Below are 25,690 nucleotides of genomic sequence, written 5' to 3' on the forward strand. Positions count from 1 at the left end.
CTTCTTGTAGGGTTCTGGATCGCCGGTCTTGAACACCACAGACTGCGAATCTCCTGGTTCATCCAGGGCTTCTGGTTTGACGGCGCACATTCATCCGCGCAGGTCTTGATGAAGTCAGTGATGGCCGTGGCATATTCATTTAGATCTGACGATGAATCCTTGAATATGGTCCAGTCCACCAACTCAAAGCAGTCCTGGAAACGCTCCTCCACCTCCCTTGGCCTGGGTGAAGGATGAAGGTTTAATGTGATTGTTGGTTGAACTCAGGAGGTTGGACTAGAGGTGAGGGGCCTCAAGTGGGCTGGCACCAGATGTTCATTGGAGGAGTATTCTTCGTTATCTTGGTCCCCCCCAAAATCTTGCTGGACATCAACTGGGTATTTGTTCATCAATGGACTCGAGATTTGCTCAAGTGGGCAGAGTATAGATGGTGAGGACTCCTTAGCAAGAGCAAGCTAGTAGCAGGAAACAAATGCTTTCAGTCATGAACTTTCAGCCCATAGGACCTTCAGTGACTTGGTCCTCATCCGATTCAAAACTGGGTTGGGATGGTTTGTGGTGGATAGATGTGAAGTTGTTGCTGGTAAGGATTTACTCGGAGAAGAGTAACAGGAATGAAATACACTGTGGTCTGTTGAGGTCGATGAGTTAAGATAAGATATCTTTTTAGTCACATGTACATCGAAACACACAGTGAAATACATCTTTTGCATGGAGTGTTCTGGAGGCAGCCCGCAAGTGTTGCCACGCTTCCAGCGGCAACATTTTGTTCAAAACTTGTGCCGGAGTGTGGATAAATCTCCTGAAACGTTACTATTGTGCCCTGAGGTAGTGAAGCCCCTCTCAGTGTGATGATCATCATCGACAACAGGATGTTCAACAGCTTATGCTACATGGTAATTTAATCCAAATATCTTGTCAGAGAGTTGAATTTGGCGATCATGCTCTGCTAAATGATGAATCGATGGAGAATGTTGATTCTCTGAATTAACTCAAACCAGACCCGCTCCGCTGGATTTCACTGTCAAAAATATCAAACAAACCCAGCTGTGACTTCAGGCCCAGCAAGAAGCTTTTCAGCTTGAGGCAGAGAGATTGATGTGGCTGCAATGTTCATTTATATATTTACCAACACAGGAGGGAAGAAGGATTGGTGAGATATGGGGACAGGATGGGAGGAGCCTTCTGCCAACCTCAAACACCAGCAGGGCTAGTAATGCTGAATGGCCTTGCCTGTGCTTGGAATTCTGTCTAGTCTATAAGATTTACACAGTTTGGAACATAAGCTAAATGTGTTCTAACTCAAAATTATTACTAAAGGTGATTGGTCACTTGAGTTTTATCACACTCATCTCAGTTTAAGTGAAAACAACAGATTCTCAGTTTGATGCTAAACCACTTGTGCAACAAAGCAAGCCAACAGCTGGAAGCATGGTGCTGCAGTGTTGTATGCAAGTGTGCTCAGCACTGCATGCATTGTTCTGCAACATCTTAGGGTGTCTTTGGTAGGATTGGGGACATCGAGGAGTGGTTTGGTACAGAGAGTTTAAAGTTATGAAGATGTAGGTCAGAAATAATTTTGTTTCAGTGTCTGATGGGTCTGGAAAGTCAAGATCGGGATATAAGACTAAACTTGAGATTTATGATACAACACAGGAAACTGAGGTTCCAGCACACACACAGATGGTGCGTTAGATGGGTTAAGGGCATCTTACTGGCCTCACTGCAAACTTCAGTTGTTACTGAAGGGAGATCAGAATAGGTCTCATTCACAGGGTTGGTGTTGGGTAGTCCCAATCACCAGCATGAATGGATGGTCAAGGTGAGAGGACTGGAGGAAGCCCAAAGAGAGGGAGCCTTGGGGTCGAGAAGCATTGGGATGGTGGTGGAGAGACAGGTATTGGAGAGAGCTCAGCACTGATAGATGGATCATAGAACATGGAGAACACAGAACAGTACAACACAGGAACAGGCCCTTTGGGCCACAATGTTGTGTCGAACTAATAAAACAGAAAGTGCCAAAAACACTCAGCAGGTCAGGCAGCATCTGTGGAGAAAGAAATAGAGTTTCAGATCAATGCCTCCTCATTGACCTGAAATAATGACTCTGGTTCTCTTTGTACAGGTGTTGCCTGGTTTCCGGCATTTTCTGTTTTTGTTTCACATTTCTGGCATCTGCAATTTTTCCGATTACCGACAGTGGGATCAGGGAGTGATTGGGACATCAGGCACTTGTGGTGACGTTTGGAGAAAGGCAGCAAATTGGGAGGTCGGGGCCTGAACCTCAGGGTATTGTAGGGTCAGGGGGCAGCAATTGTAATGTCGTGGGGAGGCAAGGATATGGGAGCACAGATGGGGTGGGATTGGTGCCCTGTGGAGAGCAGAGGGAACAGGGTGAGGGTGAGCTGTAGCCTGAAGGTTGCAAAATAACTGAGGGATTTTGCTGAAAGGAATCACCTCTGTTGCTGCAATGGGAAGACCAGGTTGTCCTAGGAGTGACCAACAATGGTCGCTTGCAGGACACCTCAGACTAAGTTCCAGCAGGATCACTGACATGGGGAAATGATATGGTCCCGTGCAGAAACCACATCAAAGCACAAGGGTGAATCAGAGCTCGAAGTGCCCGGATGGGTTTCTGGAGTAATGTCTTCTGAATTGGAAATTGTGATCAGTGCGTTTCAATCCAGAAATCACAAAGAGCATAATGCGATTAGAACATAGAACATTAAAGCACAGTACAGGCCCTTCGGCCCACAACATTGTGCCAACATTTTATCCTACTCTAAGATCTATCTAACCCTTCCCTCCCACATAGCCCCCCATTTCTCTATCATTCATGTGTCTATCTAAGAGTTTCTTAAATGTCCCTAATGTATCTGCCCCCACAACCTTTGCTGGCAGTGTGTTCCATGCATCTACCACTCTCTGTGTAAAGAACTTACCCCTGACATCCCCCTTATATCTTCCTCCAATCACCTTAAAATTATGTCCCTTCATGTTCGCCATTGTCACCCTGGGGAAAAGTCTCTGACTGTCCACTCGATCTATGCCTCTTATCATCTTGTACACCTCTATCAAGTCACCTCTCATCGTCCTTCTCTCCAAAGAGAAAAGCCCTAGCTCGCTCAACCAATTGAATTTCAAGTCTGTTTTATACAGATCTGCATAATGAGTGTCAGTGTCAATTCAGAGGGCATGTTAACAACTGAGTGTAGACTAGGCAGAAGAGTGAGATAATGTTCCATGAGAGCAGGGTGGGAGCATGGGATTAGGATACTGCCACATAGAGAATAAACAGCAACATAGACTGGTTGGATTGAATAGCCTGTTTCTACTCTGTAATCTTTCTGTAATTCAATGTGCCAATCTCCTGAGTGTGTTGATTGCAACACTGCATTGGTTGGACAAGGTTAATCTCAATTAAGATCCTGCTGTGGGTGGCATCACTGCATAAACATACTCAAGATTCAAATGAGGTGACAGCTGTAGATTAGCTGAAGGGAAGCTTGGTAACAGAAGTGAAATAACTATGCAGCTTCACATGAATTATTAATAACGTTGTCTGAGAATTAAAACTAAATGAAGTTATTGTCCTTGAAGCACCACTTTACGGGTTTGAATGTGCCCAGTGAACATGACGTTTCTCCAGGTTAGTTCATTTAGCTGAACCAGTTCTTGTTGTTGCATTCTCAAAATGGACAGAGGAGTCACAGAAGTTGACTCAATCAGGCAGAGAGCTGCACAAAGTGTTTTTTGTTACAAGGGACCTGGGGCAGATAATGAACGTTTTTGAAATAAAACAGAAAATGCTAGACACCAGTAGAGCTCTGACAGCATCTGCAGAGAAAGAAACAGAATTACTGTATGCTTCAGATCAATGACTATCTACCCTGTCTATACTTCTCAGAATTTTATACGCTTCCATCAGGTCTCCCCTCAGCCTCCAACGCTTGAGAGAGAACAATCCAAGTTTGTCCAACCTCTCCTTATAAATAATACGCACCAATCCAGGCAACATTCTAGTGAACCTCTTCTGCACCATCTCCAAAGCCTCCACATCCTTTATGTAGTGTGGTGACCAGACTGTGCACAGTACTTCTAATGTGGCCTAACCAAAGTTTTATATAGCTGCAACATGAATTGCCAACTTTTAAACACAACCGATGAAGACGAGCATGCCAGATGTCTTCTTTACCACCCAGCCCATTTGTGGTGCCACTTTCAGGGAGCTATGAACTTGCATTCCAAGATTCCTGTGTATATCAATGCTCCTAAGGGTCCTGCCATTTACTGCATACTTTCCCCATACATTGACCACTCATAGTGCAACACCTCACACTTGCCTGGATTAAACTCCATCTGCCATTTCTCCGCCCAAACTTCCAGCTGACCTATATCCTGCTGTATCCTTTGACAAACTTCCTCACTATCCACATCTTCACCAATTTATGTGTCATCTGCAAACGTACTAACCAGACCACCTACATTTTTATCCAAATCATTTATATATTACAAACAGAGGCCCCAGTGGAATACCACTGGTCACAGACCTCCAGTCAGAAAAACACCCCTCCACCACTACTCTCTGTATTCTATGGCCAGGTGTTTTTGTGTCCAACTTACCAACAGTGGATCCCATGTGACTTAATCTTCTGGACCAGCCTCCCACAAGGAGCCTTGTCAAATGTGTTACTGAACTTCATGTAGACAACATCCACTGCCCTACCCTTATCAATCATCTCTGTCACCTCCTCAAAAAACTCAAATTTGTCAGACCAGAAGTTGTCCCCCCCACCCACCACACACACACACACACACACACACACACAAACACAAATGCAGACACACACACACAAATGTGCACACATACACAGATGCACACACATGCACACAAACGCACAGACACACACACACAAACGCGAACACACATACACACACATGCACACACACGCACACATATACATGCACACATACGTGCACAAACACACACACACACAAATGCACACACACACACACAAAGCCATGCTGACTTTCTGTAATAAGTCCATGCTTTTCCAAATGCAAGTAAATCCTGTCCCTGAAAATCTTCTGCAATAATTTCCCTACCCCTCATGTAAGGCTCCCTGGTCTATAGTTTCCTGGATTATCCCTGCTGCCCTTCTAAACAAAGGAAGGACAATGGCTATTCTCCAGTCTTCTGGGATCTTGCCTGTGGCTAAAGAGGATGCAAGGATCTCTGTTAAGGCCCCAGAAATCTCCTTCCTTGCCTCCCTCAGTATCCTGGGATGGATTCTATCAGGCCCTGGGGACTTATCCACCTTAAAGATTTTAAAGACTCCTAGTACCTCCTTAATATTGACATGCCCTAGAATATCAACATGCCCCTCCCTAATCTTACCGTCATCCATGTACATCTTCTTGGTGAATACCAATGAGGAGGATTCATTTAGCTCTCACCCACTTCCTCTGGCTCCATTTACAAATTCCTCCCATTGTCCCTGAGTGGACCTACCCTTTTCTGATCTACCCTCTTATTTTTAATTTATGTATTAAGTGCCTAAACCCCTGTGCTAGAACAGGGATAGCCTGTAGAGATGAAACAACAACAAGTCTACATGTGGTGAGAGTCTCTTTAAGTGGAGCTGTTGTTGGAGGCTGGATGTGCTTTTTGTTGGTCAACACCTGACCAGTTATGAGAGGTTAAGAGAAAGCATTCAATAGAAATAGAAAAAAAATAAAAAATGTTGCAAGTTGCAAGTCTGAAGTAACAGCAAAACATGTTGATTGTCCTCAACAAGTTAGGCAGCTTCCTTGGAAAGAGAAGTATAGTTAATGTTCCAGGTTGAGAACCTTTGTCAAAACTGATAAAGTTAGCTTTAAGTTACAGAGAAGGTGGAGGAGGAGTGGATAGGACAAAGGAAATGGCTGTGATAGGGCGAGGCAGTGTATTTTCCTGTCTTCACAAGGGGATGCTGCTGATGCCATCCAGTCTTAGTGTGATGATTCATGGTGCAGTTGGAAAACCAGACAGACCAACCAATATCTGCCCAGGCACCTAACTTGCGCATGGCATAGTTGCTCCAGACCAATGGACCTTGCAAAGTCTTCCTCACAGACATTTTTAGACTAGTGCCTAAGATTGGGAGAGATGTCCTACTGACTAGTCATGCCAAGGTCTGACAGAAAACATACCTTACAGACAAAGTGCCAGACTCCTCCATCACAATCCACTCCCAACATTAGGAGAACAGGTACATCAGAGGTGGAGAACACCATGATGTGATGATGTGTGGTGGGAGACAGTAGTCTCAGAGATCTGGTCAAACGTGAGCAAGGATATCTCCTCCTGATTACCACCTCCCATCCTCCCTCAGCTGATGAATCAGTGTGCCTCCATGCATGCCCGCTTAAGGAATGCATTAGAACCTTGCATTAATGGTGCTGTTGAGGAAGTGTCCATTCTCAGAGGTACTGGCTCTGCTCATCCTGCTCTCACAGTTTGCTGACATACGCAGCTCCGTGTGACTCTCGGGATTTCAAATGATCAATCTATGGGGAAAGACAGCCAACAGCCACTGCTAATGTTGGTGTGAACAGAGCAGAGAACCAATTCCATTCAGTTCTTCCTAGGGACCTACCTTTCATTGTGTATATCCCAGCCTTATCATCCTCCCAAAGTGCATCACCTCACAGTCTTCAGGATTAAGTTGCATCTCGTGAAGGATGGCATTTATTGCTCATCCCCAATTGCCCCATGAGAAGGTGGGGGTGAGCTCTCTCTTGAACCATTGTAGTCCTCCTGGTGAATGTACTCCCACAGTTCTGTTGGGCAAGAGAGTTCAAGGATTTAGATGCAACGAATATAAAGGAATGATAGTGTGTAACTTGGATGGGAACTTGCAGATTATGGCGCTCCTTTGGACAGTTGAGTAACTACAATGCATTTCATGGATGACACAATGCGGCACTGGTTGTGGAAATGAAACTTTATTTGATGGATGGGGTGACAAATAAACAGGCTGCTTTGTCCTTTGTCCTTGATCTTCTTGGGAGTTGTTAGAGCTGCAATCATCCAAGCTAGTGGAGGGTATTCCCTAACCTTCCTGATGTGTACCTTGTAGATGAGGGTAAGGTGTCAGGATGTGAACAATTCACTGCAGGATGGCTGGCCTCTGACCTGCTCTTGTAGACCCCACCAATCATGTGGCTGTTCCGGCTGAGATTTTGGTCAAGAATAACCACCCCCCCCCCCCAGGATATTGATGGTCAGGGACTTGGTCATCATAATGCCAAAGGTTTTCAAGAAAGCTGGTAAGACTCTTATTTGTTGGAGATAGCCATTGCTGGCTGGCACATCTGTGGCACTTATCAACCCGTGCCTGAGTGTTGTCTGTGTCATGCTGCACATAGGCACGGCTGCTTCATTCACTGCGGATTTGTGAATGGAATCGAACATCAGTGAACATCCCCACTTCTGGCCTTATGATGAAGGAAGACCATTGTGAAGCCTCTGAAGATGGTTGCACATCGGACGCTGCCGTGAGGAACTCCTGCAGGGACATCCTGGGGCTGGGATGGTTGACCTCCAGCATCCTGAACCACCTTCCTTTGTGTGAGGAATGACTGCAACTATTGGAGTATTTCCCCCTTGATACCCAGTCCTCAGGAGCTCTTGATGCACATGAAGTCAACCGTTGCCCTGAGGTCAAGGGCAGTTGCTCTCACCTCACCTCCAGAACTCAGCTCTTTTGGGACCAAGGCTGTGGTAAGACCTGGTGCTGTGTGAAGCCCAACCTGTGCATCAGTGAGCAGTTATGGTGAGTAAATTCCATTTATTAGCATTGTCAATGTCACCTTCCGTCACTGAGAGTTGGCTGATTGGGTGGTAATCAGCCAGATTAGATTGAGTCCTGATGCAGGGTTTCGACCTGAAACATCGACAATTCCTTTCCTCCCACAGATACTGCTTAACCCAATGAGTTCCTCCAGCAGATTGTTTGTTACTGCAGATTCCAGCATCTGCGGTCTCTTGTGTCTCTCAGATTGGATTTATCCTGCTTTTTGTGAACTGGATATCTCTGGGCAATATTCCACATTTTCCACACCGTTGGGTAATGTAACTAATGGAATAGACCCGATCTTATTGAATGCCTGGCAGATTTGAGAGGCTGAATGGCTTTTGTATTGCTTTTGTCTTTATGTCACAACAAAAAAAAATTTTGCAGAGGCAACAATAAAGAGGAAATATTTAAAAGGTGGGCAGTCCTTCAAGAAGAAGTTACCCAATGTGGATGGGATTATTGAGGGAGGGAAGTGAGAAACAGCAGAGGTTCTGGCTACAGTGTCCTGGTTATCTTTCCAAGGAATTTTGCAAGTATTACACTTCTGTCGAAAAAAAAGAGATGAATAAGGTGAATTTGATCTTTGAGTAGTGGTGGGGAAAGTTTTAGTGCTCATAATCTGAAACTAAATTAATTGTGATTTGTAGTAGCATGGATTAATAACTGACAACAAGCAGAGATTTATTGAACACAAATTGCATCTGACAAACTTGAGTGAGTTACTTGATGAATTAATGGAGAGGGTTGACGAGGTTAGTAAGATTTTTTGTGTGTATGAACTTCAATAAGACATCTGATGAAGTCAGCAAAATTGAAGTCAGTGGATTGAAAGGGGCACTGTGAATGACGGATCGGCAGAAAGCAGAGGAGTAGTAAGCAGTTGTTTTCTCTGACTGCAGAGAAGTATTTCTGGGATTGGTGTTCACGTCACTGGTCTTCTCATCAATATTAATGGCAAAAGCAGGAGTTTGAAGATGACACAATAATGCACCAGACAGAAAAACAAGAGCAGGTTTGAGGAGAATATAAACACACTGGTGAATTGACAGACAGATGGCAGATGAAATTGAAGGCGGAAAAATGTGAAGTGATGCATTTTCAAAGTGCCTGCACTGACTCAGTGTAAGGGCTGTACAACTTGTCCCACTCCCCTGCTGTTGCCCATAGCTCTGGCAATTCCATCTTTTACACGTACTGTATATATCAAACTTTCTTTCAAAAGTTACTTCTATTCTGCAGCCTCCACTCTTTTAGGCAATGCATTCCCGACAAAAACAATCTGCACTGCAATGAATAGGGCGGCATGGTAGCGTAGCGGTTAGCGCAACACTATTACAGCACCAGCAATCGGGTTTCAATTCCCATCACTGTCTGTAAGGAGTTTGTACGTTCTCCCGTGTGGGTTTCCTCTGGGTGCTCCGGTCTCCCCCCACATTGCAAAGATGTACGGGTAGCTTAATTTGGGTTTAAAATGGGCGGCGCGGACTCGTTGGGCCGGAAGGGCCTGTTACCACGCTGTAAGTAAAAAAAAAGAAATTCTCTTCTTCATTCCCTGGTTCATAGAATCTCAGAACTAGGACCCTTTATTATTGACCCTCCAACCAATGAAAACAGTTCTCTATCTAATGTTTCCTTAACTTCTGCTTTAAGAAAAAATAATCTCATTTCACCTGGTCTCTCCATGCAATTGACATTCTTATCCTGGTAAAATTCTGGTAAATCTCCTCTGCTTCCAAAACCCTCCTAAAGTATTGTGACCTGAATTGGACAAAATGTAGTCATTGGTTTATTAAGGAATTCCATAACTTATTTGCTTTCTCACTGCATGCCCCTAACTAAAGTCACTAACTGAAGATCCCCTCTGCTTTTTGAAAGCTTCATCAGCTTCCACCACCTTCAAGGTCTTGATTGTGTACAACTCCAGGACACTCTGGTTGTCTAGACATTTAAAATTGTAATATTTAATCTATATCTTCTACTCAAATTAATTCTTCCAACACACATTGTGCAAAACTAAGCTTCTGTTTAATATGAGGCTAAGACAGCTAGCCAGCAGAATTCACAGAGCTGCTTTCCGAGCTATCGTGACCTTCAATGATAATTGCCACCAAATATCAGCTTGGCTCCATAATGCTCCTAATCTGAGTTAGAAAGTTACGTTTCCAATCACTGACCCATTACCACATCAGCCTTGTACTAAATTGGAAGCGTAATATTGTACAAAGAAGTGATGTGCGTTGGAGGAAAGAATTTGAGTGGAAAACATAAATTAAGTACTACAATTTTATACATCTAGAGGAGCAGAGCATCCTGGAGGTGTACACAATCAAGACTTGAAGGTGATAGAAGCTTATGAAGCTTTTGATAAGCAGACGGGATCTCTAGTCACTGACTTAATTTAGAGGCATGCAGTGAGAAAACAAATTTTTAGGATTCAATATTGGGATTCCTTAATAAACCACTGACTACATTTTGTCCAATTGTGGGCACGATGCTTTAGGAGGGTTTCGGAAGCAGAGGAGATTTACCAGAATTTTACCAGGATGAGGATGTCAGTTACATGGAGAGAGCAGGTGAAGTGAAATTATTTTTCTTAATGCAGAGGTTAAGGGAACATTTGACATCCTGACGTTTTTTGAGGAATGTTGCGTTGTTGAAAACGTTCCATCAATGCTCTACCAGTCGGCCAGCGAGCTGTTAAATTCTGAGGCTTTTCTTGAAAGAAGGGATAATCGTTCACCAGCTGGCTTAGCTAATCATGCAAAAATAATTATCCGTTTGCTTTGGTGGGTTTTGTGCTATTTGATGCCATGTGCTGGTTACACATGGCATCAAAAGGTAAATTATATAAACTCATCATGTAAGGTAGAAACACTGGACAAGACCTCCACCTGTCACTCTGGCTTCTCGGTGACCACCTCAGATTGGTGCTGGCAATCCTGGAAATCTCTGCTCTACAGCGCAACAGGTACCTGAGAATGATGCCCATGCACACATACCACACCAGACCACCTCTACAAATCCCGACACTAGTGAGCTCCCTAATCACTCAACCATAGATCCATCCGTACATCCATTCCTGAACCCATCACTCACCTGTAGACCCATCCCTCCACCCAATAAGCTGTACCCTCACTCGTGCGTAGAGCCATTCCATTCATTTTCCAATCATTACCCAGCCCCTCTCATTAGTCCTGGTAAACACTGTTGATTGACTCACAACACTGTAAAATGTAACTGCCTCGACTGTATATTTTAGTTTGTCATGGTCACTGAAAAATGTTCTCTCACTCTTCCCATTTCGACTGAGAATAATTATTGAAATGATATAAGCCGGCAAAATTGTTTGTGATTAAGACATTACTATTCATGTGAGATCGGCGCTCATTCACAATACTTTAGAGACAGATTCGAATCATGAAACAAAAATCAGCCTTGAGGCTGATAGAATTACATTGGAAATAGTCTTTTTCTGTTCAACTTCAAAGCAGTGACTGGCTGCCTGTGGGATATGGGCCATCCAGATAGGAGTTGCCTTTCGTTGCTAGTAGTTCAAGCACACAGTTCCTAAGTTATGAACACGTAAGGCACACACTAAGATTGTGTCAAATTGCTCATTAATATACCATGTAATGGGCTATTGTGTAAGTTTCATCGAAAGTCAGTAAACCCATCTACGGATATCCATGGTCTTGTACACGTTCTAAGAATTGTTCCTCAGACTTCAAATTGAGAGCTCCATTCCATAGAATGGAATCACCTCATTTTTATTGATTGGCTATTGCTTCATTTTAATTGGCACTGTGTGCCACTTATAATTACCTATTGCCTCATTTTTATACAAACATCAGAATGAGATGCTTAAGGAAGACTGTTTGCATAGCTCATGCTGATCACCACACCTGTGAGATTAATAGACTGCATAAAAGAACATTCTGATGAAGATATCCTAAACCCTGGTGGATTGATTTACCCCCATATTACCTATTTTCTAATAACATAGAAGGAGGCCATTCAGCCCATCAGGTCTCTGCCAGCTCTCAAAGTAGTCTCATTATTGGTCCATTACTCTTTATCTAAACAGACGGACCATTAAATCTGTACCTGGCCAATGGAAATGAAGCAGATCACGGAACAGGCCATTCATTGGCTGCTCTTGCTGCACTTACACAGAAGTGTAACCCTTGGGATAAGTGGACTCTCCACATTCATGTTGACCTTTCGTCTACAAACAAACTCGGCCAGAGAAAAAAGCCCAGATTCTGAATTTAGATTATAACACACAAAAATACAGCTGTAAGAAATGGCCAGTAAATGAAAGTCAACAAACTGGAAATGCTGAAAATCTGAAATAAAACCAGAAAACTCTGGAAACATGCAGACCTTTCGCTCTGTGGTCTTTGATTCAAAGCAGTAATCCGCTTTCTCTCTCCACAGATGCTGTCTGGCCTGCTGTGTATTTCCAGCATTTTCTACTTTTGTAGACGTATTCATTTCCTGAAAGGCCAGTAATCATTGGCCAATGTTGTTAGCCTGGTGTGGGGGAACTGATTTCCTGGTGGGATGAGTTAACAGCATAGACTCGAAAGGGCCAAACAGCCTCCTTCTATGTCACGTGAGATAATATGTACTCATTGCCACATATAGTGACAACTGGTGTGAAGCACAAACTAACACACTGCCAGGTCATACAAGGTTGCTGTTCCTTACATCCAAGCTTCTGCACACTGATGGATGTACTGATTGTTCTTTATATTGTCACCATGTTCACAAGAGTATTATTCAGAACTCCAAACCAATAGTATCAGTCCTGGGACTGGATTGGTACCTGAGCATCCCTGGTTCCAATGGGCACAGCATTTATGAAAGGGATAACCACTCAAACTGAACAGTGATACAGGGTGACACAAACTTGATCTGATTACAAGCAAGGGGCCGTGGAAACTCAGTGAAAAGCAGCCTATCTCCTTCACCAATGGAAAAGAAATTTAATGCAATGAAGTACGAGGGCAAGTGGGATTCAAATCAGACACAGAAAGGAGAATAGAGAAAAAAGGAAAGATTGGGTTAAGGGAGAGGAGAGAGAGTAAGAGTAAGGGGGTAAACCTGTTAAAATTAGAAGTGCTTAAACTTTGTAAGAATAATATTGCATCCAAGTTTAAATTGTTCCTTTTCTCAATAAGAAAGCTTGATTGGCATTGCATTAACAACTATCACTCCGTCAATGGAGTGGTCAAGATGTAGCAAATTATTAGTGTTAACTTCCTGTTGCAAATTTAACTGGGATTTAATCTGATAATCCATCATAATCTTAAAAATAAAGGGAAGATCAAGGGCAAGAAGCAATTGTCCTTATTCAAGATGGTGTGCCTCGCTGGCAAGGCCAGCATTTATTGCCCATCCCTAACAGTCCTTGAGGAGGTGGTGCTGAGTCACCTTCCTGAACCCTTGCAGTCCTTCTGGTGAAGGTCCTCCCACAGAGTTGTCAGATTGGGAGTGCCAACATTTAGAACCAGCGATGATGAAGGAACGACAATGTACTTCCAAGTCAGAAAGGTGTGGGTCTTGGAGAGGAGCCTACAGGTTCTCATACATCTGCTGTCCTCGTCCTTCTTGGTGGTGGAGATCATGGGTTTGTGAGTGGCCAAAGCAAGTAACTGCATGACATTTTGTGGAAGGTACATAATGCTGCCACTGTGTGCAGGCAGTGAAGGGAATGAACATTTAGGACGGTCGATGGGATGTCAGTCAAGCAGGCTGCTTTGTCCTGAATGGTGTCAAGCTTCTTGAGTATTATTGGAACTGCACACATCCAGGCTTGTGGAGACTATTCTATCATGCTCTTTACTTGTAGGTTTTGAAAACCCTTTGGTGTATTAGGAGATGTTATTACCCAGCCTCTGACCTATTCTTGCAGCCATGGTGTTTATGTGGCAAGTCCAGCTGAGTTTCTGGTCAATGATGTTAAAGGGTAGGGGATTTGGTGAAGGTAATGCCATTGAAGCTCAGGGGTAGGTGATTAGGCTCTTTTTTGTTAGAGATAATCTTTGCCCAACATTTCCAAAGCAAATAGTGCACCAATTTTGGTTGATCATCAACAACTCACAGTGCACCCCTTCATGCCCTGAACCTGTTGCTCGATTTGCATCAATAATGTGCATCATGAACTCAATTTATTTTTCCAATTTCAACAGACTGAATGATTCTGGTTGAACACAGTTTGTAAAGTAGCTCAGAATGAATTCTGCAGTTCTGTACACCCACATGTCTTTTCAAGACTTTAATGTAACAATCTTAAAATCTTTCACCCTTCACCCAGGGAAACTGAAGTCAGTCCAAATCTTCCATTGGGCCTTCACCTGATTGTCTGGAAACAAAGACCCCACGGAACTCACTTCAGCTTTTTGGGGCTATTAGATATTCTACTTATGGCATGGTCTTGTTTTTATTTGAGTCACTACGACTTTTCTTTGCATTGGACTTCAATCCTTTAAATTCTTTTCTAGGCAGATCGTCACTGCATCATCTCACAATCACATCGGCCATCAAAGCCCGGGAAAGATTCCCTTTTAATTGAACAAGTCTTCAGCCCTCATGTGTACCCCAATTCCATGAAATCCCACATGAAGAATAACCCTCTGTACACAGATCTCCGGCTGACTGAGGTCCTGGAGCAGAAGCAGCCTCAGCCATCATGGGCTATTGAGGAGTACAACAGGAACACCAGTGAAAAGGTAAAGTTAACAACTCTGGAAATCCAGGTAAGCTCCAGTGTTAGTGGCTTCATTCTGCTATTGCCCTTTAAGCTTCTTTTAAATTCTTCTGAAGTCAGGCTCAGCCTGCAGAGGATTAGTAGGACTGGGTTTAAAGAGGTCCATCAAATCTAGGAACATCAGACTTGGAGGAGGCTGTTGAGCTTGTTCACCCTTACATAATGGATGATCTGTGTCTCCGTCCATCCGCCTTGTGTCTGTAACTTTAAAAATCTTCCCTAACAAAAATCTATCAACGTCAGTCTGGAAGTTTCTGTTTAAGTTTTGGCCACAACAATTTTTAGGTTTATTACATAAAGTTAATTACAGACAGACTGTGAAGACCAGACTGAACAGCAAACTATCAAACTACTGGCAGATTTTTCATTCACACTTCTTAAAATAATGCTAATTGGATGATCCAGACTTCACTCTCATTCAGTCTCAACTACCTCTCATTCACATCAATTACTCTGGGAAAATGTAGAGAGAGGTAACAATTATTCACAAAATGGAGCCACTGAGAAATTCATCTGATTCCTTGCAGCAATGACATTGTTTGTAGCTGATGATCCAATCCATTTGTCCCATTGAAAGAGCTATCAATTAGTCCCATTGCCCTTCACTGTCCCAAGCCTGTGCAAAGCTCAAGTGATCTCAGACCTTGCAAGCTTGCAGTTTATGTTTTTGCCCAAAAAACTCACATTCAGCCAACCAACATTACGTTTACATTACGTTACATTACGTTTCAAAATAAAATGCTCATTGATGTTCTAAGCATTTATTATGTTAACATATGCGGCTGAAAACCACCTGAAAATCTCTGCTCATTGCCATCCATTTCAGTATAATTCAAATAATTCAACCTTTTTCCTGCTTGTCCATGATTTAAATCACAGGGAATTTCAGTTCGGTGGCAGTCCAGCGGTGTCACACAGGCTTTGAGTCTGGTCTAGTGCTGGCCCCTGCCAATCTTTCAGGCTCATCTTAAGTAACACTTATGAAGTGGTCCCTGGTTGGGGAGCTCACCGGGGAGAGAGAAGGGCCGGGGAACATCAGTAGCAGATGCCAAGTACCTATTACAGACTCTAGACTGCAGAGTTCAGGCTCCCCACCACTGATATATCAAGGAACCAGGGCAGTCTCTGGTAGCGTAGCGGTTAGTGCAACAGCATTACAGTGCCAGCGATCGGGGTTCGATTCCCGTCGCTGTCTGTAAGGAGTTTGTGCGTTCTCCCGTGTCTGCGTGGGTTTCCTGCGGGTGTTCCAGTTTCCTCCCACACTCTAAAGATGTACAGGTAGGTTAATTTGGGGATTTAAAATGGGCGGCGCGGACTCATTGGGCCGGAAGGGCCTGTTACCACGCTGTAAATAAAAATAAAAATTTAAATTTAAATTTGGTTATTGATAGTTACTGGAGACCTAGGGTCACAGCAACAAACCCCAGGTCACTGCAGGCTGAAAACCCACCAACCCACTGCCACCCCACTTCACCACTGCCAGGGCCACACTGGGCAGATGATGGCGTGTTTGATGGTGTGCCTGGTTGTGATTGTGTATAATATTGGAAGTATTGCCAGAACCACTGACTCACCAATAACCTCCCCACCCCTGCTCAATTCAGTTTTGTGCCAGAATCCCTCGACTCCAGAGCTTGTCACGGTTTTAGTTCCAACGTGGACAAAGGCCCTGAAATCCAGAGGTGAGGTGCAGTTATTTGCTTTTGATACCCTTGTCAATGGGCATAAAGCAGAAATACCTCCCCCAGCTGAAGGAAAGTAGTTATTGTTCTTGGAGATCAGTCATCCCAGCCCCAGGACATCACTGTAGGTCCTAGGCCCAGTTATCTTCAGCTGCTTTGTGTATGAACTTGCGTGTTCTGGTCACACATCTGGCTCTGTACATGGATGTGCTCTGGCAACAGATGTGTCCCTGCTCCTTGCCCACTCTGGCTCACAGCTACTGAGCAACTTCAGTCATGAATTTGCAACCAGAGGAGTCTCCCTGCTGCCTCCACAGGGAAAGTCATCGGCAGTGTCCTCCTCAACAGTTTCCCACTGACCAAAGAGCTGCACTATGAATCGTGGATGTATAGTCATCATCTTCATCATGTGACAACTCCAAGCAAAGTGTGTGGAGCATCACCAGCCACTATACACAGCCTTTTCCAACTTTACACTCACCAAATGTGGAACACCCTCCTCAAATTTGTTTGCTTTCAAAAATTTGCCTCCATTTTATGTTTGGAGGCCACATGCAAGCCATGATCCTAACTAGTGGGTCTACAACAGAACAAATCTCGATGCAGATAAATGCCAAGCAAAGCCTGCATCATCACCCCAACACTATTTTCAACCTGTCTCACTGCAATGCTGCACCTCACCTCCAATCAACTTCCTCCTGCAATTGTGCTAATCTGTAGGATTAAAGGGAACCTGTTCAACCGACATCACCTCTACAGCAATGCAAAGGCCAGCTTAAACACAGTAGTAGAGCTATAGTATGCAAATGCTTCTTGTGTTTGCACACGTTGGGAGGCCAAGCTTCAAGTTATCTGAAGCATATGAGTGGATAGACCTTACACTCAACATCTGCGATTTGTTCTCTGGTTAGGGTCCTCTACTGATCTGCCCCAGTCATGCAACACTGTACGCCAACAATAAAGGTTTATGGTGACACCCTGGAAAATATGGACTATTTTCCAAACCTAGGGAGCCACCTTTCACAAAGGCAAACATCAATGATTAAAGTTACCACTGGCTTCAGTGTGGCAAAGCAGCCTCTGGCTATCTATGGAAAACCAAGATCTCAAACACTGTTCATGGTTGACTGGGCAGCAATGATCCCTGCCCTCCTATACAGGTCTGAGACTTGGACCTCAGGAATGATACCTCACATGCTTCTCTGCAAAAACCTCAAAATCCACTGGAAAGATGAGAACAACACCAGTGTCCTTACACAGGCCAACAACTTGTCTGACACCAGACTTCTGCAACAGGGGCTCTCTTCTGAACGCTGCCATGAGAAAAGCTTATCAGATGGGCAGAGGCAAAGATTCAAGAATGTCCTCAAATCCCCCTTGAAAACCTGCGACACTCCTACTGACCGTTGGGGAATCCCTTGCTCAGAGTGGAGAAGAAACAGCACTGAGAACCTTGAAACTGTGTATTGGGAAGGCACAAAGACCAACGTCAATGGTGGAAGGAGAGCAGAAGCTCAAAGATACCCACTCCTCCATCCCAATATTGGTAACAACTATGCACCATGGCTCTCCTTTCCCCATTTTGCCTTTTGCCTTGCACTTCACAGCCTAGGTTTGACATCTGACATTTTTCACCTAGCTGTGGATACCTCCCACACTTTGCAGGTCCATGTGCACTTTTCCAGAGTCAAATCTGTCTGGTGCTGTAGCTTTTCCCCCAGGTTGGACCCCCAAATTCCACAAACAATCCATCTCTGATGAGCAAATCCTTCAAATCTCCAAACCTGTACTTATCTGCTAATGGTCAGCTACCAGAAAGTGTCAAAGGATTTCTCCTGCTCCTGATTCTTTATAAAGAACAGGTAATGAACAACTCTTTCAGTTCTAGGCAGGATGCAGGGTGTGTGAAATGCACCTTATGTCTTCTCCAGGGTCTCATTTAGAACATGGAACATAGAACATTACAGCACAGTACAGGCCCTTTGGCCCATGCTGTTGTGCTGACATTTTATCCTGTTCTAAGATCTATATAGCCCTCCATTTCTCTATCACTCATGTGCCTATCTAACAGTTTCTTAAATGTCCTTTATGTATCTGCCTCCACCACTCTCTGTGTAAATAACTTATCTCTGACATCCCCCCTATACCTTCCTCCAATCACTTTAAAATTATGTCCCCTCATGTTAGCCATTTCCACCCTGGCAAAAAGTCTCTGACTGTCCATTCGATCTATGCCTCTTATCATCTTGTGCACCTCTATCAGGTCACCTCTCATCCTCCTTCTCTCCAAAGAGAAAAGCCCTAGCTCGCTCAACCTATCTTCATAAGACATGCTCTCCAATCCAGGCAGCATCCTGGTAGATCTCCTCTGCATCCTCTCTAAAGCTTCCACACCCTTCCTATAATGAGGCAACCAAAACTGAACACAATTCTCTAAGTGTGGGCTAACCAGAGTTTTATAGATCTGCAACATTACCTGGCAGCTCATTTGAGGGTTTTATTGTACGATCCTCTTCCCGTGACACCAATGAGGTACATGTTAACTTTCATCTGTCCTGGTTAATTGGCTGTAGTCAATACAGCACAAACTCTTCCTTCACTGTCTCCAGTCTGTAGACAAATTGGAAGTCCGGTAGCTCAGACCATCTTATTTATTTAATTGAATCACACAGCTCGCTGTCTCACCAAGCACGTTTGCATATTATTGCATTTAGGAGGGATCCCAGCTGGTGTGTCACATTTCAACTCAGGCATAGTGTTTAAACTCCTAGTTTCATTGACCATATTCCTGACACCATGTCCCAGTGCCTCTCTCTGTAAGGTACTGAAGGATAGCTGGTAATTTAAGCTAACAAAATACAGTATATGTGCTTTATTATAAAATAACTTACATTGTGGTAAGCAGCATTTCTGACAGTGGCCTTCTCTACAGAGGCAGACAGCTTCTGGAATCTTCTACAGGGGTACTCATTTTTTCTGGTGCCCTCTACTCTGAAACAAGTTTATAAACAACAGAGTTAATTCTTAAAGTGTTGCAGTTCCTGGCACCCAGGGCTGACAATGCCTGACCCATGTCGAGGAGGCGATCACTGCAGGTATATGGACCAGGAATGGGAGTGGAAAATGTGCGACTCATTGACGGGCCTACACAATGGAACATGAGTTTTTTTTGTATTAATCGTGTTCCTGTGTCTCCTCTCCCTTGGTCAGGGCAAGTTCCTGCTGGTTTCACATTGCTGGCAGTTACAAAAGTTGCCTTCCTTCACAACTCTTGTGAGCACCAGTTTACACAACACTCCTCCCAAACCTCCTCTACCCTCTCTGCCTCAATTTTCAAAAGGATTCAAAAAATCAACTCTAAACTCCAGATGGAATTTGGCATGAAGTCATCAAATCCGACCACCCCAGCACAACCCCTGTCTCCAGAGGGCGACTTGCTGGTGGATTTGAGGAATACATTCAGTCTGACCACCTTCCCATTCCTCAGCCACCAGTATCCTTTACTGTGAGCATCCTTGCTTGGTGTTATTGCTCACCATCACTTCCTTGACAAAACTATCTTACGGAATTTATACTTCTTATTTCCAGCTGAAGAGATCTTCATACGAATGAGAAAATGAAACTCATTATCAACGGAATTTATTGAATTGAATCCTAGAATCTTACAGAATGCACTTTGGCACATTAGCCTTCATAAATCAGGGCACTGAGTACAGGAGCTGGGATGTTATGCTGAAGTTGTACAAGACATTGGTGAGGCCGAATTTGGAGTATTGTGTGCAGTTCTGGTCACTTACCTACAGGAAAGATATCAATAAGCTTGAAAGACTACAGAGAAAATTTACACGGATGTTGCTGGGATTTGAGTACCTGAGTTATAGGGAAAGGTTGAATAAGTTAGGAATTTATTCCCTGGAGTGCAGGAAAATGAGGGGAGATCTTATAGAGGTATACAAAATTATGAGGGGTGAATGCATCCAGGCTTTTTCCCCTTAGGTTGGGTGAGACTAGAACCAGAAGTCATAGGTTTAGGGTGAAAGGTAAAATATTTAAGGGGAATCTGAGGGGAAACTTCTTCACTCAGAGGGTGGTGCGAGTGTGGAACGAGCTGCCAGAGGAAGTGGTGGATGCGGGTTCATTTGTAACATTTAATAGAAATTTGGATAGGTACATGGATGGGAGGGGTTTGGAGGGATATGGTCCGGGTGCAGGTAGATGGGACTAGGCAGAAGATCAAGTTGGCATGGACTAGATGGGCTGAAGGGCCTGTTTCTGTGTTGTAGGACTGTAATGTGGGAGGCCATTCACCCATTATGTCTGTCCCATTTCCCCGATGTAATCCCTCTCTCCAGTAGAGGCAACCTCCACGTTAAGAGAGGGTTGCATGCCTAGCAAGCGGTCTGTATCACGATTTTCTGTAACGCAAAGCCATATTACCTACACATGTGCCAAGAAATGCGAGTTGAAAAGAAATAAATTTTGTGTTTAATTACTTTTCTCACATAAGTTTTACGTAGTCATTATGTAGCGATTTGTGAATTCTGTAAGGGCGAATTTCTGTAAAACAAACAGCTGTAAATCGGGGGTCACTGATATCTAAGTTCTTTTCAAGCCTGTCTCCCTTTAGATGATTCTGTGAAATCCAATCCCACCACGTTTTCAGAAGAGGGCATTCCAGATGTTACCCTTGTCTGAAATTATTCACCTCCATTTGCCACCTACCTCTTTGCCAAGTATGAACGAGATGGTGTCATTGAGATGAGCAAGAATCTGAGAGGGTTGCCAGGGTGATATTGAGGAACTGTTGGCTGAGGAGCCGAGAATTGGGGGGGTGTAGTTTCCAAACGTGGGGGTCAACCGTTCAGGAGGGAGATGAGCAGAAACTTTCATCAGAACGGCCACGGACCTGGCACATTCTCTCCAGAGATGCTGCCTGATCTGCTGAGCAGCTCCAACATTTTCTGTTCCCTTTCAGATTACAGTATTTACTGCAATTCGGTGAAACCACGCTGGATGTTTTATACAGTTTCTGTCCCTTACCGTAGGTGGAGCTCAGCAAAGATTGACATGTTTGGTTCCAGTGATGACAGGTCTGCCAAATGAGGAGAGACTGAGTTACCTTGGCCTGTATCCTCCAGAGTTTAGAACAATGAGACATAATCTAATTGAATCTTACAAAATTCTTACAGGGTTTGACAGGCTGGATGCAGGGAGGGTGTCTCCCCTGACTGGTGAGACTAGGACTAGGCATGACAGTCTCAGAGCAAGGGGCAGGCAATCTAGGACTGAGATGGGGTGATATTTCTCCCCTCAGAGGGTGGTGAACCTTCGGAATTCTCTACCTCCTGGGACCTGTGGCTGCTCAGTCACCGACTTCACTCGATGGATATGTGGACATAGGGGAATGGAGGGATGTGGGCATAGTACTGGGGAATGGCCCAGGGTCAGCCACAGCCTTTCTGATCAGGCTGATAGGGCCAAATGGCCTTCTCCTGTTCCTTATATTTTTTTATATTTATATTCCAGCAGCTTTGATTTTTTGCTTTTAGAGATTTCTTCATGCCAGGGGTTGTAAATCCTTGGAATTGTCTCCTAAGAGGGTGATGGCTGCTCAGTCAAGGAAGGAACTGATTGTTTTATGTTAATGAAGTCAGAGAAAATGACAAGCATGTCTACAAGCAGGGAGGGGGAATGCGAGCAAGTTAGAAGACTGAATACCGGAGTAGGCCACTTCTACCCCTGCTTCCCATTGTCCTGAGGTTACTGACTCATCGCCAGAGAAACAATATAACTGCCATTAATCCATCAGGATTTATCTTCATTTGGATTTAGTGGAATTGAGTTGCTATTGTTTGAGGCAAACTTCTCTGCTTTGTACAGTCAGCTGGAGATGACATTAAGAGGACTTTCTGTCTCCTTACAGAATCAAGAATCTTTGAATCCTAATAACTTAGAATACTGGATGGAGGATATTTACACCCCAGGATACGACTCCTTGCTGAAACGGAAAGAGGCAGAATTCAGGAGGGCAAAAATCTGTAAGATCGCTGCCTTAATTGTAGCAGCAGTCTGCACTGTGGTTTTGGTCATTGTGGTCCCAATTTGCACTATGAAATCCTAATGCTTTTATAATACTTGTATCAAAGAGTCTGAATAAATGTCAAAAGTCTCAGATCAGTACGTGCATTTGGGACTGATATTTATCACTGTTTTGACCTTCTGTGTGCTCTATAAATGGGTTCACAGGATCAGACCCTAAGGTTTTAATCTTCACCAGTGAGCAACAAGTTAAAATGTTTGCATAATCTTCCTCTGTGCAGTGTTTTACTTCAATTACTGAAAACATACAGACAGATGACTCCATCAAACAATGTATGCCAGCACTGTGCTGGAAGGAGTTACCCAGTCTGCAGGCTGAGTGTCAAAATGTTTATGGGATGTTAAAATGAACCTGATGAAAGTGAAACAGGTTACTGGAAAAATAACAAAGTGCTGATAACTGCGACATATAGCAGTGTTTGAGCTCAGTTATGATTTGGCACCAGAATTTAAAGCAGAATGTATTTGGCTGCCTTTTGCTTGTTCTGCAAATGTTAGGAATTGAAGCAGAGCCTCCATATTTCATATTTATCTTTTCTGGGTATTTCTTCTGATGATGGGAGTTGAGTTGACCTGCCCTGGTGGGAGCAGCCCCTACAAACCTCAGTGTGGACTAACCACCATTCTCCACAGGCTGATCTTGAAGGACAATAAAGTGCAGTCACTCTGCAGCTCACTTCCCATGATGATGGGGCATGAGGCCGGGATTTATTTGGTTTCCAGAACTGTGCATCAACCACAGACACACCTGGTTTAAGTGCTAATGGAGTTAGACTTCATGGGGCCAGTTTGTGCACATTAGTGAAAACAGTGGACCTGTCACACAGAGAGAAATTAATCTGACAATAAAACCATTAAATTGTGTTCCCTCTTGCCAGACCATTACATTCCACTGGTAATAGCTGCAAAGGAACAGAACTGTTTGTTATACACCCCCGATATCCAGACATACTGAACTTGTTGAGGTGGACATAAAACAGGACTTGTTACCTGCTCTTTCAGATTGTTATGGCACCTGAGGTACCTGGGAGTGTGGCTGTACCTGGGAGAGTAGCTGGTACCTGGGAGTGTAGCTGGTACCTGGGAGTGTAGCTGGTACCTGGACAAACCCGAGACCTGCTGGGTCCAAGGTTCTGTTTCCGTTACCAATGAAACTTAAGCAAAGGTGAAGTGAAAACGGAAAGGATGAAAACCAATGAATTAGAGACACATTAAATAAAAACAAATAAATGGAGAGAAAGGCTAAATTAAAATAATTAAGGGGGAAAAGGAAAAGGAAACTATATGATAGAAGATTATAGGCTGAATTCAGTGTGCTGCAGTCCCATGCCACCCGTGCTCACGTGGTTTGGGAGCAGTGCACCAGGCAAGCTGACCTCCACACCCGAGGGTGAGCTCCTGCGAGATGCAGCGAAGCCACGCGCCCTCCCTCCATCCCTCCTCACCCTCCTAGATGCCCCGAGAGCCTCAGACTGGAAGCAAGGCCGGAGCAAAGCCTCGTCTCCTGCCAACATGTCGGGGCTTTGTAACAGTTTTTAAACAAGTTCACAGATATGTTAAAAATATTATGGCTTAGAGGGATATAGGCCAAAAGCCGGGCAAGTGAGACTAGTTTAGATTGGCATCTTGGTCGGCATGGATGAGTTGGGCCAAAGGGCCTGTTTCCGTGCTGTGTGACTCTATGATTGCTATAAATAATCTTTTTAATAGAAAGTTTAATAAAGAGTAAAATCAAAACATATTAAAACCCTAATAAATGACTAAAAAAGAAGGATGTCAAATAAATGACTTAACTGGGCTTTTACTTGATCTTCCTGTTGGGGATCCTGATTTAAACTGAACAGCGACTCCACCCCCGCACCAGGTCTGACACTGGTCGGCGACCTCAGCAGCTTCAGCCTCTGCCTTTTGGTTCCTCGGTGCAGTCTGGTCCACGGTGACAAGCAGCAGAGTGGCTGAGCTTGTAGAGCCACTGCAAGCAACCCAGGTTCAATCTTGGCCTCGGATGCTGCCTGTGTGGAGTTTGCACGATCTCCCTGTGACAGCATGGGTTTCCTCTGGATGCTCTGGTTCCCTCCCACATCCCAAAGGCATGCAGATTGGTAGGTTACTCGGCCAGTGTAACTTACCCCTAGAGTGGCAGGATCTAGGAGAAGTTTATTAGTGTAAGATTGGTGTAAATTGGTGGTTGATGGTCGGCACAGATTGATGGGCTGAAGGGCCTGTGTATCTGCTGTATCTCCCCATGACTACTTGACTCTATGACTCTATTTCCTGGAATGGGTGGAGCAACCAGAGGAGAACTGGTGGGGCAACTGTAACAAAGTGTGTCCGTTCCTCCTGCCATTAAAGTTAAGGACAGAAGGATAGTCCATTGGTTACATTCGGGCTGCTCCAGCATTCCCACATTTTGTCCGTGCCAGTACTCTTAACTTCCACTGACTGGTCCAGGCAACATCCACCATTTGGCCATAAAATTATGGGGAGAGTACTAGAATTTCCAGAATCTGCTGCAGGAAGTATGAGAACAAAAGGACCATGGAAACGTAGAACCTGAGGAATATAAGAATAACTGAATAGAAGAAACAAGTCCAGTTGGTTCGACTTGCACTGTCCTGGTGATCATGAGTTTCAAGGATAAAAGGCAAGCTGACCAAAGCTGGCAATTACTCTTCATCGGTCAGTCTACAACTGAGTTGGGACCGACAGGAGAGCTTTGGTAACCTCTTGACCCAAGGACTAAAGTCATCCTTTATCACCTGGACATCCCACCTGAAATACGTCAGTTCTGAGTCCTATCTCATTTATGACTGGATCAACGTGACATGGAGAGGGAGACTTCATGTCATCAGTACGGGGTTTGTGAAATTGCCCCTTTAATATGTGCAAACACAGAATAAATGCATACGTCATAATTATTGATCATTAGCTGTGAACTATAAAGTGTGTTCGGTCCTGCAATCCCACATGTGAAAACTGTGATCTATTACAATTAAAATGAATAATTTTGTATATAATCATAAAATAAACAGCTGAATGTAATATCACTTTGGGCATTAAAGTGTATAAAATTATGCCAACTGCCTCTCTGAAATTGTATGTTATCTGTGCAAAACATCAGAGTAATAGGTGACAGGCTGATAAAAGGAGCAAATTAGTCTGTCAAGCAAACTTGAAGGAAATTCTATCACCAGTCATGTTGCTCTAGGATAGCTAAACTGACAATGCGCTGAAATATTAGTTATATTCCAATTCAAACTCTACACTGGTTGGAAAGATCCAACTCTTCCAAGAAA

General features: G+C 43.9%; 1 protein-coding gene across 1 annotated transcript in view; it reads left to right on the plus strand.

The window, feature by feature from the left end:
• minar1 (membrane integral NOTCH2 associated receptor 1) overlaps nt 1-25,469 on the plus strand; it is a 40,253-nt gene extending 14,784 nt beyond the window's left edge. The window contains exons 3-4 of the mRNA XM_052040694.1: nt 14,348-14,575; nt 22,219-25,469. Coding sequence (XP_051896654.1) covers nt 14,348-14,575; nt 22,219-22,416 — 426 coding nt within the window. The 3' untranslated portion in view covers nt 22,417-25,469. The remainder of the gene's footprint in view (nt 1-14,347; nt 14,576-22,218) is intronic.
• The last annotated feature ends 221 nt before the right edge of the window (nt 25,470-25,690 follow it).

The sequence above is a fragment of the Pristis pectinata genome, chromosome 28, assembly GCF_009764475.1.
Source record: "Pristis pectinata isolate sPriPec2 chromosome 28, sPriPec2.1.pri, whole genome shotgun sequence".
NCBI lineage: Eukaryota > Metazoa > Chordata > Chondrichthyes > Rhinopristiformes > Pristidae > Pristis > Pristis pectinata.